The 21193-nt window shown below is 45.1% G+C and overlaps 1 protein-coding gene across 1 annotated transcript; it reads left to right on the plus strand.

The window, feature by feature from the left end:
- Nucleotides 1-6641: 6641 nt before the first annotated feature.
- Nucleotides 6642-20774, plus strand: LOC311150239 (zinc finger CCCH-type with G patch domain-containing protein). The gene is made up of 7 exons (XM_084187616.1): nt 6642-6800; nt 7370-7995; nt 9429-9562; nt 14607-14771; nt 18779-18901; nt 19372-19813; nt 20120-20774. Exons 2-7 carry the CDS (start codon nt 7421-7423, stop codon nt 20256-20258), a joined length of 1578 nt encoding a protein of 525 aa, XP_084043742.1. The 5' UTR covers nt 6642-6800; nt 7370-7420; the 3' UTR covers nt 20259-20774.
- The last annotated feature ends 419 nt before the right edge of the window (nt 20775-21193 follow it).

Raw genomic sequence — 21193 nt, forward strand, 5'->3', positions numbered from 1 at the left:
GAGTGCTAAGACAACAACTGGTAATGGCGATAAAGTTTGGGCTCAGGCTAAACAGATAAACAGGACAGGGTACCGTGTAAAGGAACAGTCCAGTAGGCATCGGCTGTGCAGCTGAGTGATCATAAGGTCCAGTGAACAGCAATATGTGTGTCCGAGAGCAGTTCGAATTGGTACTACAGCACAGCGATCAGGAAGCACGGCTGTCGTTTGCGTGTGCTAGCGGGCCGGGGCTAGCAGATGGATCTTCGTTGTCGTCGCAACGGGAAGCCTGTTGAAACCACAGACGATTACATTGGCAGACCAGTCGTGATGGATCGGCGGGGCTCCGTGTCGACTCTAGGAGGTCCTGTCCAGTTGACAGAGAGGTAGATAGCCAGGAGATGTGCCTGACTCAAGGCTAGCTCAAGGCTGATTAGCCAACAACAACGTTCATTTGGTTGCAGCTAGCTAGTTGCGATTATCCAGTGTTAAAGGTCCAGTGATTCAGTGATTCCGGCAGAAAATCCAATAGGTTCTGGGTCGATAACGCGCTGTGCAGACAGTTCAGATTGGCCGATAATAGTCCAGGCTAGAGCTGGCTGGTAGGTAGTGCAGGCCACGGACAATGGTGAAACACCGCTAACGGTGGCTAATAGCAAGTAGCTAGTTAGCTGGTTAGCTGGCTACTCCCGTCCAGTAGACAGAGAGGTAGATAGATAGACGGGGCTAGCTCAAGGCTCGAGGCTAACTGATGCTTGCTTCGGGGGCAGTGGTGATTAGCCTACAGCAACATCCATTTGACATCCATTCGGTTGCGGCTAGCTAGTTGCGATCCGGTGTTAAGGTCCAGTGATTCAGTTATTCCGGCAGAAAATCCGATGTTCTGGGTGAAAACCACTAACGGTGGCTAATAGCAAGTTGCTAGTTAGCTAGTTAGCTGGCTGGCTAGTTTCATCTGGAGATTCTAGATAAAGGTGAGTAAATAATATAATCCATTCTACATTGAGTGAGGCGGGTTGCAGGAAAGTATATTTAGTAGAAGGATGAAAAGTGTGATAGGGAAATATATACGTAAAATACAAAACAAATACAAAAAACAGGCTATTTACATAGACACACAAGAGAACACGACCGCACTGCTACGCCATCTTGGAACTATAATGACGCTTTCGTTTCAACCTTCAACCTTTTTTATACATGAACTGTGGCCTCACTCTCTGGCGAAGGGGCGGGCGGGGGAAAGGAGGGCAACCTCCCCAACCCCGCCTAGCCCATGAGCCTCTGCGTAAAAACAAAAAACAAAAAGAGTACAACTCTTAGCAGTGGGTCACTCGGCTCGTGCGTCGATGAAGAACGCAGCTAGCTGCGAAACTAATGTGAATTGCAGGTAACATTTATCATCGACACTTCGAACGCACCTTGCGGCCCCAGGTTCCTCCTGGGGCTACGCCTGTCTGAGGGTCGCTTTGCCATCAATCGGAACCCCCGGGTTTCCGCGGCTGGGGCAGTCGCAGGCCGCCTCCGTGCGGCCTTCGTCCCCCTAAGTGCAGACCAGGACGGCTCGGTGGGAGGGTGAGAGGTGGCCTCGGCTCTCGTTCCCCTCCCCCGTGCTCCCTTCCTTTCCCTTCCTGCCTCGGCGGGAGGCGCCCACATTCACCGCATGGTCGGGCGCAGCTGCCGGTGGACTCTGTCTCTCCGTGCTGCCCGCGCTACGCATGCGGTTCTCGGGGTAGCGCTCGGGGTTAGGATTGGGCCGTGGAGCTCCGACCGCCGACCTGAACCGAATTGAGAAGGTGAGCCCGGGTGCCCGGCCACACTCCATTCACTTTGACTCCGACCTCAGATCAGACGAGACAACCCGCTGAATTTAAGCATATTACTAAGCGGAGGAAAATAAACTAACCCGGATTCCCTCAGTATCGGCAAGCGAAGAGGGAAGAGCCCAGCGCCGAATCCCCGTCCGTCCGGTCCTTCTGATCGAGGCTCAGCCCGTGGACGGTGTGAGGCCGGTAACGGCCCCCATCGCGCCGTGGTCTGGTCTTCTCGTAGTCGAGTTGTTTGGGAATGCAGCCCAAAGCGGGTGGTAAACTCCATCTAAGGCTAAATACCGGCACGAGACCGATAGTCGACAAGTACCGTAAGGGAAAGTTGAAAATAACTTTGAAGAGAGAGTTCAAGAGGGCGTGAAACCGTTGAGAGGTAAACGGGTGGGGTCCACGCAGTCCGCCGTCGGTGGTGCACCGCGACCGGCTCTGGGTCGGCTTGGAAGGGCTGGGGGCGAAGGTGGCTACCGGTTTCGGCCGTGAGCTTTACAGCGCCCCTGCTCCGAACTCGCCGCGTCCCGGGGCCGAGGACTTAGTACCCGCTGCGTCATGAGCCTGTGCGGACTGTCAGCTTTAATTTTAGGGAACTGTTTAGAAATTACAGCACTTTTTGTACATAGTCCCCCTATTTTAGGGGACTATAAGTATTGGGACAAATGCACTTATGTGATCAACAACCAATTTGACAGAGCTTGAAGAATTTTGTAAAGAATAATGGAAAATGTTGCACAATCCAGGTTTGGAAAGTTCTTAGACACTTTACCCAGAAAGACTCACAGATGTAATATCTGCCAAAGGTACTTCTACAAAGTATTAACTCATGGGTGTGAATATGTATTTATGTAAATGAGATATTTATGTATTTTATTTTCAATACATTTGCTAACATTTCTAAAAACATGTTTTCCTTTTGTCATTATGGGGTATTGTGAGTAGCTGGGTGAGAAAAACACACATTTAATCAATTTTGAATTCAAGCTGTAACACAACTAAATGTGGAATAATTCAAAGGGTATGAATACTTTCTGAAGGCACTGTATCTACCTCAATTACCTTGTACCCCTGCACATCGACTCTGTACTGGTACCCAGTGCATATAGCCAAGTTATCATTACTCATTGTGTATTTATTCCTTGTGTTATTATGTATCTATATTTTTTTCTCTGCTTTGTTACTTACTTACCGTAAGTAAGCATTTAACTGTTAGTCTACACCTGTAGTTTACGAAGCATGTGACAAATACAATTTTATTAGATTTTATTTTATTTGAAGCATTATGAAGCATCTAGGACTGAGTAAAAGTTGGTGAGTTGAACTTTGAAAAGAAAAGACAGTTGGAAAGACAATCTCTTAGACTGTACTATATATGGGTGTGTTCTTAAATTCGCTCTGGCTATCTACACCGATTTCAGAGCACTCTCGTCTGAGTGTGCCAGAGCGTAGAATAACTGATGAATTTACGAAGGCTCAACACCCGTTGAATATGGCCGTGTTTGTAAACGTCGGCAAAAAAGTGCCATGAAATTGTTGCCAGCAGCACAGCTACAGTCACCAAAGCTCTAGATAACATGAAAACAGCCTAACCAGCTCTGCTAGGGCGAGTAAAATGGTTAGAGTGAGATGTTCTCTCATTTGTGTCGAAGTACAGTGGGGGAAAAAAGTATTTAGTCAGCCACCAATTGTGCAAGTTCTCCCACTTAAAAAGATGAGAGAGGCCTGTGATTTTCATCATAGGTACACGTCAACTATGACAGACAAATTGAGAAGAAAAAAATCCAGAAAATCACATTGTAGGATTTTTTATGAATTTATTTGCAAATTATGGTGGAAAATAAGTATTTGGTCACCTACAAACAAGCAAGATTTCTGGCTCTCACAGACCTGTAACTTCTTCTTTAAGAGGCTCCTCTGTCCTCCACTCGTTACCTGTATTGTCATGTATTAATGGCACCTGTTTGAACTTGTTATCAGTATAAAAGACACCTGTCCACAACCTCAAACAGTCACACTCCAAACTCCACTATGGCCAAGACCAAAGAGCTGTCAAAGGACACCAGAAACAAAATTGAAAACCTGCACTAGGCTGGGAAGACTGAATCTGCAATAGGTAAGCAGCTTGGTTTGAAGAAATCAACTGTGGGAGCAATTATTAGGAAATGGAAGACATACAAGACCACTGATAATCTCCCTCGATCTGGGGCTCCACGCAAGATCTCACCCCGTGGGGTCAAAATGATCACAAGAACGGTGAGCAAAAATCCCAGAACCACACGGGGGGACCTAGTGAATGACCTGCAGAGAGCTGGGACCAAAGTAACAAAGCCTACCATCAGTAACACACTACGCCGCCAGGGACTGAAATCCTGCAGTGCCAGACGTGTCCCCCTGCTTAAGCCAGTACATGTCCAGGCCCGTCTGAAGTTTGCTAGAGTGCATTTGGATGATCAGGAAGAGGATTGGGAGAATGTCATATGGTCAGATGAAACCAAAATAGAACTTTTTGGTAAACACTCAACTCGTCGTGTTTGGAGGACAAAGAATGCTGAGTTGCATCCAAAGAACACCATACCTACTGTGAAGCATGGGGGTGGAAACATCATGCGTTGGGGCTGTTTTTCTGCAAAGGGACCAGGACGACTGATCCATGTAAAGGAAAGAATGAATGGGGCCATGTATCGTGAGATTTTGAGTGAAAACCTCCTTCCATCAGCAAGGGCATTGAATATGAAATGTGGCTGGGTCTTTCAGCATGACAATGATCCCAAACACACCGCCCGGGCAACGAAGGAGTGGCTTCGTAAGAAGCATTTCAAGGTCCTGGAGTGGCCTAGCCAGTCTCCAGATCTCAACCCCATAGAAAATCTTTGGAGGGAGTTGAAAGTCTGTGTTGCCCAGCGACAGCCCCAAAACATCACTGCTCTAGAGGAGATCTGCATGGAGGAATTGGCCAAAATACCAGCAACAGTGTGTGAAAACCTTGTGAAGACTTACAGAAAACGTTTGACCTGTGTCATTGCCAACAAAGGGTATATAACAAAGTATTGAGAAACTTTTGTTATTGACCAAATAATTATTTTCCACCATAATTTGCAAATAAATTCATTAAAAATCCTACAATGTGATTTTCTGGATTTTTCTTTCTCATTTTGTCTGTCATAGTTGACGTGTACCTATGATGAAAATTACAGGCCTCTCTCATCTTTTTAAGTGGGAGAACTTGCACAATTGGTGGCTGACTAAATACTTTTTTCCCCCACTGTAGCTAGCAAGCTAGCCATAGTTAGCTTGGGTGCTTGACTGCAGTTGTGTGGTCAGAACGCTTGACTCAAGCCTACTCCTCGGCCAGAGTGTCCAGTGTCCGCTCTGAACTCTCCGAGAGTGAAACTCTCTGAATTTACGAACTAACAATCTGGCAACACTCTGAATTAGCGAATGCCCAGAGCGCACTCTGAGTGCACTCTGGCACTCCAGATTGAATTTACAAACACACCCTATGTCAGACAAATCCTAAAAGTTATATTCCATGTCTCCATCTAGTGAGACGAACAAAGGGTGTGTTGGAAAATTCAATATTGAGTGCGCTCAGAGTGAGCTCAGAGCATTGTCAAATTGTCCATTCCTAAATTCAGAGTGTTTCGCTCTCGGAGTGTTCAGAGCGCACACTGATGCTCTGGCCGAGGAGTAGGGTTGATCCAAGCGTTCTGACCTCACATCTGCAGTCATGCACCCAAGCTAACTGGCTAACGTTGGCTATCTGTGTTCGTAAATTCAATCTGGAGTGCCAAAGTGTACTCTGGGCGTTGGTAAATTCAGGGCATTGTCAGATTGTCCGTTCGTAAGTTCAGAGCGTTTTGCTCTCAGAAAGTTCTGAGCGCACACTGGACGCTCTGGCCGAGGAGTAGGGTTGATTTGAGCGTTCTGACCTCACATCTGCAGTCAAGCACCCAAGCTAACTGGCTAACTTGCTAGCTACTTCCAGACACCTCACTCTGACCATTTTACTCGCCCTAGCAGAGCTGATTAGGCTTTGTTCATGTTATCCAGAGTGTTGGTGACTGTAACTGTGCTGCTGGCAACAATTTAATTACACTTTTTTGCCGAAGTTTACTGACACCGGCCACATTCAACAGGTGTTGAGCGTTCGTAAATCCATCAGTTATTCTGCGCTCTGGCACAAGACGAGATTGCTCTGAAATCGGAGTAGATAGCCGGATTAAATTTACGAACGCACCCTTGGTAGCGCCTTCCAGACACAAATGAGAGAACACCTCACTCTGACCATTTTACTCGCCCTAACAGGGCTGGTTAGGCTTTTTTCGTGTTATCCAGAGCGTTGGTGACTGTAACTGTGCTGCTGGCAACAATTTAATCAACGTTTACTGACACCGGTCATATTCAACGGGTGTTGAGCATTCGTAAAATCATCAGTTATTCTGCGCTCTGGCACACTCAGACGAGAGTGCTCTGAAATCGTTGTAGATAGCCAGAGTGAATTTATGAACGCACCCAAAGGATCACAGTCTGAGATACACTACTTTCATTTGTAAATGTATTGATTTATTGCGCTACTGGAAATAGGGTCCTCATGATTGATTACACACACATTAGTTACACTTATCCATTATGTTACAGAACTTTTTGAAAAGGTCAAGATTGTTTAATATAAAGCCTTCATCTTAATGAAAATGTATGTATCATGAAATAAAATCTGCTAAATGAAAGAACGTATTCTGAACCTATAGAAAGTGATCCGTTCGGCCAATTCTTCACTGTTTAATGATTCGATATTGATACTTTCTAAATACTTTTATTTTGTGAGAATGCAGTGGAAAAGGAATTACTTCCGGGTTACAGTTCATTCACACGCACACCTTCAACAGCCTGCTTGTATTTCCCCCATTGTTGTTACGTGTTCTCTTTCCTTTTTGGTTTGAAACATGACTTTAAAGGTCTCCCCCCAATAGGCATTTTTGTTGACAAGGGGTTGAATGTCACGGAGTAAGTATAAAGATGTGAATTGGCTTGCTAATTGCATTGCTAGCCTGCTTGCTACCGGTACTCAAAGCTAGTTAGCATAAATTGTTAACTAGCTAGCTAGATTCTCATTGAATTAGCTAGCTGTGTAGCTAAATAGCAGCATATTTGTGTTAGCTTCCTAATTGACGATTTGCCATTTACTTTGAATGTTAACGTTATATAGCTAGGTAACCTTAGCTAGCTACCCCTCTTGATTTATTCCTTTAGCTAACTAGCTAATTTAGTTCGCTAGATAGACTAATTCGCTCCTCTTTGTTTAACTGAGGAATGCTCAACTCTGTTCTCTCAGCTATATCCGCTTTCGATATAAGAGAACGGAGTTTAGTGTTTCTCAGCTAATCTTTGTTGTCAGTATCACAGATGAGCTCATGTCATGGTGTTTGTATAGCTAAGCATGATAGCTAACTATTCTAGCCATAGCCTAGCCTAACTAGTAGCTGATGGATGCACATCCAGACCAAGTTATGCAACATGTTAATGATGGGACACATGACATACACATCTATTCATGAGCTTTTCTTGTGCCACAGACTCCCTTCTAACTAGATGTTGACCAGTGTCTGCTGCCCACCCAGGCCAGTATGGACGAAGGAACCCTGGAGGCTGCCATCACAGCCTACGGCGCCCAGCTGCAGCAGGTGGAGAGTGCCCTGTTGGCCGGCCTGGACCCGTCGCAGCAGGCTGACCTGCTAAAACTGAAAGAAGACATCTCTCAGCTTATAGAGCTCACAGAAGCTAGCCTAGTGTCAGTCAAGAAGAGCCGGCTCCTAGCCACTCTCGAAGAGGCTGACGGGTTCCAGTCGCTAGCCACAGGCACACCAGCTAACGGTGGCTTGGACAATGTGTTCGCTGCCTTCTACTCAGAAGTGGGGGAGGTTTCCGGAAGTAGCTCAGACATGAGAGAGAGGGGAGAGGAGGAGGAGGATGATGGCGAGGGAGAGGGAGAGGTAGACGTGCTAAGTGGCACCAAAGTGCGAGCACCCTACCGCACCTCTTGGGGGACTTTGGAGTACCACAATGCAATGGTCGTGGGGACAGAGAGTTGTGACAGGAATGAGGCCCAGGTGAGGGTGCTGTATGTCCATCCCACACAGAAGTCCATGAAGCCCTGCCCATTCTTCCTGGAGGACAAGTGTCGCTTCGCAGACAACTGCAGGTATATTGTTTATTAAGGGTGTGAACGTTTAAACGAAATTGGGATCCTTAACGTTGAGAAAAATCAGAAATCAAATTCAAATCGCAGTGCAGTTATCACAAAACATGTGATAACTATAGCCTAATTAGTAAGTAGGCCTGGGAAATGTGATGTAATTTAAATAAAACCAGAGAGGGAGAGGCAAACTTTAGGTTACTTTGGTGAATTTGGGAGACGCGCATATGTCTTGGTAATGTCTTGCACATCACGTTTTTTTCAGCCTGCCCCCTCTCTCTCCCTCGCGCTGGCTCGCCTGGGACTTGTTTATTAGGCCGATTCTGTTGTAAAACATTTCTTAAACGGAATGAAACGGGGAGGGACCTACCTGAATATAAACTCTAGTTTTAGTTGCAAACCGGAACGTTATGTTTTGCAACTGTTTGGATTAATGATTACACCCCTGCTCTTTCTCTTCGCTAATGATGCGAGTGTGTTCAGTCTTTACTCTGTTGCGTGTAGAATATCCTACCCTATTCACTGATGATAGGCCCTGCTTTACTGAAGTTGCAAGACATTGCAAGCCAAGAAATTGAGATAGATGGGCGTAGTGCACTGTTCTGCCTGTTAACTGACTACACTGTGCCCCTCCCCTCTCTCTCTGCCCCTCCCCTCTCTCTCCGTCCATCGCTATGAAAGATGCGAGTGTTTGTGTTCTCGGAAGTACGGCAACTAATCCGTTTCCTCCGTTCCAAAAATACTAAATCTTAGAAATCTTGACACTCATCAATTATTTTGTAGTCTACTCTCCACCACTACGTCATCGTCATTAACAATTGGAAAAATGGCAGAAAGGCAAGCTACATCAGCGAAGTCCTGAATGGCAATACTTTAAGAAGTTAAATGAGAAGGAAATGTTAACTTTGAGAGGTAGAATTTAGGTACAGTAATGATAGAACAGGTGCAATGCTTAACCATCTGAAAGGGATGCATCGTGAGACCTAAACTGTTGCTGGCTCAGCGCAGCTGCATTGTTAATTCACATTAAATTCTATAAATTGTTCTTATCGTTTTAATGGAAAACCGATCTATGATCTCACACGGATGTCTTTTTACAGGGTTGGAAGGAAAGCAGAACATATATTTCCTTTGTAACTGATGAAGTAATAACATACTTATTTTGTCAGTCAAATAATTTTACTGATAAATAATTTCACTGACTAATTTGTCAGTCAAATTATACACCCTTATTTTTCCTCAACCTCCACTTGGTTTTCCACTTCATTTTAATTGCCATAAAACGTTTGAGGTGTTGAGCTTTCATGCAGTCTTTTGCGCATTCTTTTCAGTTAAATTGAAACCCTTCGATTACTCTCCCAAATGTTATTTTGCCTGTACTGGCTATGATACGCCGTCTCAGTAAGGACCCTCGTCTGACCACTGTTCTGGTGTTGTAGGTTCTCCCATGGCGAGGTGGTGTATGTGTCAGAGCTCAGAGAGTTCCTGGAGTCAGACCTCACTAACCTTCAAGAGGGCTCCTCCTGCTTGGCCAGGCAAGACGATGGCATCTGGTACTCGGGCAAAATAACAGGTGTGTCACTGACTGTCCATCACCTACAGCAGGGGTACTCAACTACTATTTGAGGAGGTCCGGTCACACATTTTCTATGTGACAAAGGTCCGGATGGATATTGTCATTTATCGGCGTAGGAACAAGGTAGCATTTGGTGAACAGGTCAGGGTTCCATAGCAGAACAGCAGAAACTGGAGCAGCAGCACGACAAGGTATGATACCTGAGTGACTCAACAAAATCAATGGGGGCCCCCTGGGGGTTGAGGCTCCGGGGCACGTAATCTGGCCATGATAACCACAACATTTACACTGAACAAAAATATAAACGCAATATGCAACAATTTCAACGATTTTACTGAGTTACAGTTCATAAAAGGAAATCAGTCAATTGAAATGAATTCATTAGGCCCTAATCTATGGATTTCACATGACTGGGAATACAGATATGCATCTGTTGGTCACAGATACCTTTAAAAAAAGTAGGGGCGTGGATCAGAAACCAGTGTGACCACCATTTGCCTCGTGCAGCGCGACACATCTCCTTCTCATAGAGTTGATCAGGCTGTTGATTGTGGCCTGTGGAATGTTGTCCCACTCCTCTTCAATGGCTGTACGAAGTTGCTGGATATTGGCGGGAACTGGAACACGCTGACGTACACGTCAATCCAGAGCATCCCAAACGTGCTCAATGGGTGACATCTTTGAATATGTAGGCCATGGATGAACTGGGACATTTTCAGCTTCCAGGAATTGTGTACAGATCCTTAAGACCTGGGGCCATGCATTATCATGCTGAAACATGAGGTGATGGCGGCGGATGAATGGCACGACAATGGGCCTCAGGATCTCATCACGATATCTCTGTGCATTCAAATTGCTATCGATAAAATGCAATTGTTTGTTGTCCATAGCTTATGCCTGACCATACCATAACTCCACCGCCACCATGGGTCGCTCTGTTCCCAATGTTGACATCAGCAAACCGCTCGCCCACACAACGCCATACACGCTGTCTGCCATCTGCCTCGTACAGTTGAAACCGGGATTAATCCACGAAGAACACACTTCTCCAGCGTGCTAGTGGCCATTGAAGGTGAGCATTTGCCCACAGAAGTTGGTTACAACGCCGAACTGCAGTCGGGTCAAGACCCTGGCGAGGATGACGAGCACACAGATTACCTTCCCTGAGACGGTTTCTGATAGTTTATGTCAAAGTTTTTATTTGATAAGTGGCCGAACGGAAGCCACTCCTGAGAAAAAGGCGCATGACTGGAGTTTGCAAAAAGGCAAACTCGAGCATAAGGCAAACGATTCTGTGGTCAGATGAGACAAAAATGTATGTCTTTGGCCTGAATGCAAAGCGCTATGTCTGTAGAAAACCAAGCACAGCTCATCACCCATCTAACACCATCCCTACCGTGAAGCATGGTGGTGGCAGCATCATGCTATAAGGATGCTTTTCAGCGGCAGGGACTGCGAGACTGGTGAGGATAGAGGGAACAATGAATGGAGCCAAATACAGGCAAATCCTTGATGAGCACCTGCTTCAGAGTACAAACGCCCTTAGACTGGGGTGAAGATTTACATTCCAACAGGATAATGACCACAAGCATACAGCCAAAGCAACGCTGGTATGGCTTCAGAACCAGAATGTGAAAGTCCTTGAGTGGCCCAGCCAAAGCCCAGACTTGAATCCCATTGAACATTTGTGGAAAGACTTGACCCATGACTGCATGGCCAGGCACGACTCCAACACCATCATTAAGTTTGCCGACGACACAACAGTGGTAGGCCTGATCACCAACAACGATGACACAGCCTATAGATGAGGAGGTCAGAGACCAGGATAACAACCTCTCCCTCAACGTGATCGAGACAAAGGAGATGATTGTGGACTACAGGAAAAAAAGAGGACTGAGCATGCACCCATTCTCATCGACAGGGCTGTATTGGAATGGGTTGAGAGCTTCAAGTTCCTTGGTGTCCACATCACCAACAAACTATTTTTGTCCAAACACACCAAGACAGTCGTGAAGAGGGCACAACAAAGCCTATTCCCCCTCAGGAGACTGAAAATATTTGGCATGGGTCCACAGATTCTCAAAGTTCTACAGCTGCACCATGGAGAGCATCCTGACTAGTTGCATCACTGCCTGGTATGGCAACTGCTCGGCCTCCGACCGCAAGGCACTACAGAGGATAGTGCGTACGGCCCAGTACATCACTGGGGCCAAGCTTCCTGCCATCCAGGACCTCTATACCAGCCGGTGTCAGAGGAAGGCCCTAAAAATTGTCAAAGACTCCAGCCACCCTAGTCATAGACTGTTCTCTCTGCTACCGCACGGCAAGCGGTACCGGAGCGCCATGTCTAGGTCCAAAATGCTTCTTAACAGCTTCTACCCCCAAGCCATAAGACTCCTGAACAGCTAATCATGGCTACCTGGACTACTTGCATTGTCCGCCCACCCCAACCCCTCTTCTACGCTGCTGCTACTCTCTGTTTATGATCTATGCATAGTCACTTTAACTCTACCCACATGTACATATTTCCTTGACTAACCTGTGCCCCCGCACATTGACTCTGTACCGGTACCCCCTGTATATAACCCCCCTACTGTTATTTTATTTTACTGCTGCTCTTTAATTATTTTTAATTTCAATGTTTTTACTTCACACTTACTTTTCTTAAAACTGCATTGTTGGTTAAGGGCTTGTAAGTAAGCATTTCACTGTAAGGACTACACCTGTTGTATTCGGTGCATGTGACAAATACTATTTTATTTTATTTTATTTGAATGCTGTTCACTGCCGCTCCCCATCCAATTTAAGAGCTTGAGAAAATCTGCAAGGAAGAATGGGAGAAAATCCCCAAATCCAGATGTGCAAAGCTGATACAGACATACCCAAAGCTGTAATTGCAGCCAAAGGTGCTTCTACAAAGTATTGACTCGGTGTGAATACTTACACTATCGTTCAAAAGTTTGGGGTCACTTAGACATTTCCTTGTTTTCGAAAGAGAAGCAGTTTTTTTGTCCATTAAAATAATATCAAATTGATCAGAAATACAGTGTAGACATGGTTAATGTTGTAAATGGCTATTGTAGCTGGAAACGGCAGATTTTTTATGGAATATCTACATAGGCGTACAGAGGCCCATTATCAGCAACCATCAGTCCTGTGTTCCAATGGCACGTTGTGTTTGCTAATCCAAGTTTATCATTTTAAAAGGCTAATTAATCATTAGAAAACCATTTTGCAATTATGTTAGCACAGCTGAAAACTGTTGTGCTGATTTAAAGAAGCAATAAAACTGGCCTTCTTGAGACTAGTTAAGTATCTGGAGCATCAGCAATTGTGGGTTCGATTACAGAATCATAATGGCCAGAAACAAAGAACTTTCTTCTGAAACTCGTCAGTCTATTCTTGTTCTGAGAAATGAAGGCTATTCCATGTGAGAAATTGCCAAGAAACTGAAGATCTCGTACAACGCTGTGTACTACTCCCTTCACAGAACAGCGCAAACTGGCTCAAACCAGTATAGAAAGAGTGGGAGGTCCCGGTGCACAACTGAGCAAGAGGACAAATACATTAAAGTGTCTAGTTTGAGAAACAGACGCCTCACAGGTCCTCAACTGGCATCTTCATTAAATAGTACCCACAAAACACCAGTCTCAACGTCAACAATGAAGAGGCGACTCTGGGATGCTGACCTTCTAGGCAGTGTTGCAAAGAAAAAGCCATATCTAAGACTGGCCAATAAAAATAAAAGATTAAGATGGGCAAAAGAACACAGATACTGGACAGAGGAAGATTGGAAAAAAGTGTTATGGACAGATGAATCCAAGTTTGAGGTGTTCGGATCACAAAGAAGAACATTTGTGAGACGCAGACCAAATGAAAAGATGCTGGAGGAGTTCTTGATGCCATCTGTCAAGCATGGTGGAGGTAATGTGATGGTCAGGGGGTGCTTTGGTGGTGGTAAAGTGGGAGATTTGTACAGGGTAAAAGGGATCTTGAAGAAGGAAGGCTATCACTCCATTTTGCAACGCCATGCCATACCCTGTGGACGGCGCTTGATTGTAGCCAATTTCCTCCTACAACAGGACAATGACCCAAAGCACAGCTCCAAACTATGCAAGAACTATTTAGGGAATAAGCAGTCAGCTGGTATTCTGTCTATAATGGAGTGGCCAGCACAGTCACCGGATCTCAACCCTATTGAGCTGTTGTGGGAGCAGCTTGACCCTATGGTACGTAAGAAGCCAATCCAACTTGTGAGAGGTGCTTCAGGAAGCATGGGGTGAAATCTCTTCAGATTACCTCAACAAATTGACAACTAGAATGCCAAAGGTCTGCAAGGCTGTAATTGCTGCAAATGGAGGATTCTTTGATGAAAGCAAAGTTTGAAGGACACTATTATTATTTCTATTAAAAATTAGTATTTCTAATCTTGTCAATGACTACATTTCCTATGCATTTTGCTACATTTCCTATTCAAACTCATTTCATGTATGTTTTCATGGAAAACAAGGAAAATTCTAAGTGACCCCAAACTTTTGAACGGTAGTGTATATAAATGAGATATTTCTGTATTTCATTTTGAATAAATTTGCTAACATAAAAAAAAAAAACGTTTTTGTTTTCACTTTGTCATCATGGGGTATTGTGTGTAGATGGGTGAGAAATCAATTGAATCCATTTTGAATTCAGGCTGTAACACAACATGTGGAATAAGTCTAGGAGTATGAGTACTTTCTGAAGGCGCTGTATATTATTATTTTTTAAGTCATGCCCAGCGATACATATTGACCCTGTTCTGGGTCCCCCTGTTGAGTATGGCTGACCTACCATAACAGCATAACAAGCATTGCCGTTCTCAAACCCATTCAATCTCACCCAATTTACCCACTACTAGAGATGTAGCCTATTGAGTCCCGAATTGGTTAGATCATGTTGGGTGTCATGTCAATGTTTTGTAGTAGACAAGATTAACATCTGATCAGCTCAGATTACTGTGTTCCACTAACCAAGGTGATTGAAATGCTCTCCTCTGTCTGAGTAGACATCGACAGTGATTTCTACACGGTGAAGTTCGACTCGGCCTTGCTGAAGAACGTCATGGTGGAGGCTGACGGGGTCATCCCACCGTTGAGAGAAGATGACCTGCCCTCCTGCTCTGACTCGGAGGACGATGACAATGGAGATGGCGAAGCAGCGTTCGCCAGAGGTAGGTACCTCTTTCAACAATGTGTAGACCATATACACTGAACAAAAATATAAACGCAACATGCAACAATTTCAAAGATTTTACTGAGTTACAGTTCATATAAGGAAATTGAAATAAATTATTTGGGCCCTAGTCTATGGATTTCACATGACTGGGAATAGGGATATGCATCTGTTGGTCACAGATACCTTAAAAAAAAAAAAAGTAGGGGCGTGGATCAGATAACCAGTCAGTATCTGGTGTGACCACCATTTGCCTCATGCAGCGTGACACATTTCCTTCGCATAGAGTTGATCAGGCTGTTGATTGTGGAATGTTGTCCCACTCCTATTCAATGGCTGTGCGAAGTTACTGGATATTGGCGGGATCAGAGCATCCCAAACACGGTCAATGGGTGTCATGTCTGATGAGAATGCAGGCCACGAAAGAACTGGGACATTGAGCTTCCCTGAGACGGTTTCTGACAGTGTGCAGAAATGTTTAGGTTGTGCAAACCCACAGTTTCATCAGCTGTCCAGGTGAATGGTCTCAGATGATCCCTCAGTTGAAGAAGCCAGATGTGGAGGTCCTTGTCCGGCGTGGTTACACTAGGTCTGCATTTGTTACTAATGGAGCTGGAGGGGGTGGCTGCCGTTTTACGGGCTCCTAACCACTCCTGCTATTCTGTGTTTTTTATACATCATGTTTCTGCCACTGTCTCTATGACTGGAAAGAGCTTCTGGACATCAGAACAGTGATTACTCACCTCGGACTGGACAAAGATTTTTTCTTTAACGAATCAGAGGCAAACGATTTATGGCTCCTCCCGGACCAGGCCCAAATCCCCATCATTCGCATGAAGAGGAGACGCCGATACAGGGGGGCGCAGATCGGGGTGCTTGGTGAGAATCGGGGTGCTTGGTGAGAATTCGTCAGCGAGTGGATAATCTACCTTTACAATCCATGCTACTGACGAACGTGCAGTCACTGTAGAGTAAACTGGGTGAGCTCCGTTTGAGACTATCCTACCAACAGGACATTAAAAACTGTAATTTCTTATGTTTCACCGAGTCGTGGCTGAACGAGGACTTGGATAGTATACAGTTGGCTGGGTTTTCCGTGCATCGGCAAGACAGAACAGCAACCTCTGGTAAGACGAGGGGTGGTGGTCTGTGTCTATTTGTCAACAACAGCTGGTGTGCAATCTAATATTAAGGAAGTCTCTAGGTTTTTCTCGCCTGAGGTGGAGTACCTGATGATAAGCTGTAGACCACACTATTTACCAAGGGAGTTTTCATCGTAGCTGTCTATTTACCACCACAAACCGATGCAGGCTCTAAGACCTCACTCAACGAGCTGTTTAAGACCATAAGCAAACAAGAGAATGCTCACCCAGAAGCGGCGCTCCTAATGGCAGGGGACTTTAATGCAGGAAAACTTTAATCCATTTTACCTCATTTCTACCAGCATGTCACGTGCAAACAGAGGGGGGGAAAAAACTCTATACCACCTTTACTCCACACACAGAGACGCGTACAAAGCTTTCCCTCGCCCTCCATTTGGCAAATCTGACCATAATTATATCCTCCTGAATCCTGCTTACAAGCAAAAACGTGGTCTGATGCTCAGTTACAGTGCTGTTTTGCTAGCACAGACTGGAATATTTTCCGGGATTCATCCGATGGCATTGAGGAGTATACCACATCAGTCAATAAGTGCATCGATGACGTCGTCCCCACAGTGACCGTACGTACATACTGTATCCCAACCAGAAGCCATGGTTTACAGGCAAGATCCGCACTGAGCTAAAGGCTAGAGCTGCCGCTTTCAAGGAGCGGGACACTAATCCGGACGCTTATAAGAAATCCCGCTACGCCCTCCGACGAACCATCAAACAGGCAAAGCATCAATACAGGACGAAAATTGAATCCTACTACACCGGCTCTGACACTTGTCGGATGTGGCAGGGCTTGCAAAGGGAAACCCAGCCGGAGCTGCCCAGTGACTCAAGCCTACCAGACGAGCTAAATGCCTTCTATGCTCGCTTCGGCGTAAGCAACACTGAACCATGCATGAGAGCACCAGCTGTTCCGGACAGCTGTGTGATCATGCTCTCCGTAGCCGATGTGAGTAAGACCTTTAAACAAGTTAATATTCACAAGACAGATTACCAGGACGCGTACTCAGAGCATCCGCTGACCAACTGGCAAGTGTCTTTACTGACATTTTCAACTTCTCCCTGTAGGTATCGCCCTGTAATACCTACATGTTTCAAACAGACCACAATAGTTCCTGTGCCGAAGAACGCCAAGATAACCTGCCTAAATGACTACCGCCCTGTAGCGCTCACGTCTGTAGCCATGAAGTGCTTTGGAAGGCTGGTCATGGCTCACATCAACACCATCATCCCAGAAACCCTAGACCCACTACAATTCGCATACCGCCCCAACAGGTCCACAGATGATGCAATCTCTATTGCACTCCACACTGCCCTTTCCCGCCTGGACAAATGGAACACCTACATGAGAATACTGTTCGTTGACTACAGCTCAGCGCTCAACATCCTAGTGCCCTCAACACACATCACTAAGCTAAGGACCCTGGGACTAAACATCTCCCTCTGCAACTGGATCCTGGACTTCCTTACGAGCCACCCCCAGGTGGTAAGGGTAGGCAATAACACATCTTCCACCGTGATCCTCAACACGGGTTCCCCTCAGGGGTGCGTGCTTAGTCCACTCCTATACTCCCTGTTCACCCACGACTGTGTGGCCATGCACAACTCCAACACCATTAAGTTTGCCGACGACACAACGGTTGTAGGCCTGAGAAGGTCTGATCACCAACAAAGATGAGACAGCCTACAGGCAACAGGTTAGAGACCTGGCAGTGTGGTGCCAGGACAACAACCTCTCCCTCAACGTGAGCAAGACAAAAGAGCTGATAGTGGACTACAGGAAAATGGGGGGCCGAGCAGCGGGTCGAGAGCTTCAAGTTCCTTGGCGTCCACATCACTAACAAACTATCATGGTCCAAACACACCGACAGTCGTGAAGAGGGCACGACAACGTCTATTCCCCCTCAGGAGACTGAAAAGATTTGACATGGGTCCTCAGATCCTCAAAAAGTTATACAGCTGCACCATCGAGAGCATCCTCACTGGTTGCATCACCGCTCGGTATGGCAACTGCTCGGCATCCGACTGCAAGGCGCTACAGAGGGTAGTGCGTACGGCATAAGGTTTTGGTGTGTAAGGAACATTTCTGGGATCTTTTATTTCAGCTCATGAAACATGAGACCAACACTTTACATGTTGCGTTTTATATTTTTGTTCAGTATAAATAGATTCCAGATTCTATTTCTATGGTGTAGACCCAGCTTTATGTCTGAGGGTTTCCATGTAATGTTATGCAGCCACATTAAATACATTGTGTTATGGGCGATTCTACCCCAGCATGGCCAGACATTATTTGGGGTATAAGAGATTGTTTTGGCAATTCTCACATAAAAACTATGTTGGGAGGAAGGTTGTTTTAACACATTTTTACATTTGTCAAATCAAATATTTTTTGAAAATCATGATGAAAGTGTCCATTTTAGGCCCTTTTGAGAGCTATGCATGCCCCCCTCTCATTATACTCCAAGGTGTTTCTATCATGTACGGTTCACGGATCATAAAAATGGCCTAAAATGGCCACTTTCATCATGATTTTCAAAAAATTCTTTGATTTAAAATGTCAAAAGCATATTAAACATCCTTCCTCTCAATTCAGTTTCTCTAAGAAACAATCTGAGATACCAATATTTTGGGGCATGCTGACATGGAATCACCCTTATGTAGAAATAGAGGATGTTATTGATTGATTCAATTGGGAAGTAAATTACAAATGTTTTTCCTTTCGCTCTAACCACAAACATTAATGGATAACATGAAACCTACTTGCACAGTAACTTGGCAGAACGTTTCTTTGTACAGATGCCCTGCATGTAGCTAAAGTATTTAGTTTGTCTTCTCATTGACCCGTCAGTTTTGACCCAAGAGGAGGATTGGGCACCGTCGAGAAGTTCTTCTGCCTTTGGTGGCTGGGAGGCACACACACGAGGCATAGGCTCCAAGCTCATGCTCAAAATGGGATATGAATATGGGAAAGGTAAGCATAAGTGATTATCAGTCAACAATCATGGAGACAATGCAGGTAAGTTGTATGCAGTAATACTGTAAAACACAATGTAATGAAAAATGTTGGTCTACTCTAAAATCAAATGCATATTGCCTTGTGGTACATATTTGCTGTTGAATAAAATTGTAAATTAAAATGGTAGTTCACAATCAAGGATTAGTGAAACACTCACTCACCGGCTGGCACATAGGTGCAGCAACAGTCTCCACTTCTGTCAGTCTCGGGCCATCTTCTTCACCGTGCCCCAGCTCTGCTGATGTTGTTGGAGCTCAGTCTTGATTGTTCTCTGCAATGTTGTCTTGGGCTTCCCCCTTTTACGTCTGCCCTTAGATTTGTGAAATTTGTGGATTAGTAAAAGCAATGTCCCATAAAACTTGTACACTAAGTTTAAAGCAATTTAACTGTGGTCATTTCATAGTAGATGCATCTGTGCCCAACAGGTCTGGGTAAAACGTCAGAGGGTCGGGTGGAGCCAGTGCTGGCGGTGGTCCTGCCCAAAGGTAAATCTCTGGACCAGTGTGCTGAGCTCACTGGGAGGAAGACACAGAGCAAAGTGGCCAAAGGCAAAGATGGGGAGCAGGTGAGCCGCAATAAGAGAAAAAGAAAAGCTCGAGCAGGCAACACTGGTGGGTGCCACAACGTCTTTGACTTCCTGAACCGCAAGCTGGGGAATGGGGACGCCAACCCTGAGGCAGGAGGCACTGGTGGCCCCCCTCCCCCACATACTCCATCATCTCAAGGGGCCGGAGTGGAGGCTTACAAGGGGGGGAAGAGCACCAAGAGAAACCTGAACGTGAAGCTGTTCCAGGCGGCGGAGAGGGTGGCCCAGACGGAGAGGGAGATCCAGAAAATCACAGAGTCCCTGAGCCGACGGACTGGGAGGTAAGGAAAGGAGGGACCCTGGGAACTCACCTCGCCTCTCACATCATAAGATGGATGCCCAACAGCCATACAGGAGCATTTCACCGGGCATCAGATGTGAATGGCAGTATAGTTGTTAAACAATGTCGTCTAAACTCATGTCAATGATAGTTTGATCTTTGCTGGCTAGAGATGGGTATAGGATTTGCAGCAAATCACAAATATAGTAAGTCCCTATTCTCCCAATGCAGCCTCTCCCTCTCTTAGACCTCTATTGAATCTCTAAGTAGTTCTTATTAAACCACTGTTCCCTCTGTATCCCCACAGGGATTCTTCCATGGTGACTCACCTGGAAGAGAAGCTGTCTGCAGCCCGCAGCCTGCTGGTCCAGCAGAAGGCCCAGGAGCTCTCAGCCCAGAGGGAAAACAGGAAGGCTGACACTCACAAGAAAATGACAGAGTTTTGACCACACGGTCCTCCAGCGGTCAGAACGCACAAACAATTTTAGTCACCTGAGAGAGGTGCCTGTTAAGCTTATTTAATCCATTTGACTCAAAAGACTTTGGCTGTTTTAAGGCCTCTGGTTGTTGGGCTTTACCTTTTTTTTTTTGTAGTTAACTGGCTACATGCGTGAGTTCTTTCTGTTTATGAAATGGCGACGTTAAGTTGCTGATGACCCTCTTGTTTTTAAAGGATGAGCCATGACACACTTGGATTAACTGTTGATCATGGATGAGACAGCTACATATAAGTGGATATGACAGATTTTGATTTGAGGTCCATCATTCTCTTATGTCGTTTTTCAATTTCCACCAATGTAACTAACCCTTTTCTTATGTTATATAGTTTGGAATGGACAGCTTTCTTTTAAAAAAATAATTATTTTGCCAATGTTTTCAGAACTCACTGTACATTTCCATTATTTGTAAATATAAACCTCATGCACAACAAAACCTAAGTGTGATATTAAAAAAAGTATCCCAAGAAACACTTTTCATATTTGTTATTCTTAAGGATGCTTTGACAGGTTTTGTCAGAAGAAAGGTGAATTATTTTGAACAGATGTGACTGCCAGCTTTGGTGATGTCTCGCCCACATCAAATTAGATTTTTGACTGACTTGGGGATTGAAACCTTGGGAGTTCAGAGACCTTTTGAGAGTTATGAAGTGAAGCCCATCCCTTCCCCCCGCATCCTCTCTCATACTCGGCTTCTAGCTACTGCCATTGTCTCTTTTTATTAAATAATGAAATTGGAGAATTGGTTTTTTCTCCCTATATGGCAGTGTTTGAAAAGATCAAAACCGTAATGGATCATGGGTAAATTGTGACTGACTGATCTACAAATAATAATGAGTAGTTATTTATGATGTAAGGTTCTTTGTATATTGAGTTACAGTTCA

This window comes from Coregonus lavaretus (assembly GCF_964263955.1).
Source record: "Coregonus lavaretus genome assembly, chromosome: 22".
In the NCBI taxonomy this organism is placed as follows: Eukaryota; Metazoa; Chordata; class Actinopteri; order Salmoniformes; family Salmonidae; genus Coregonus; species Coregonus lavaretus.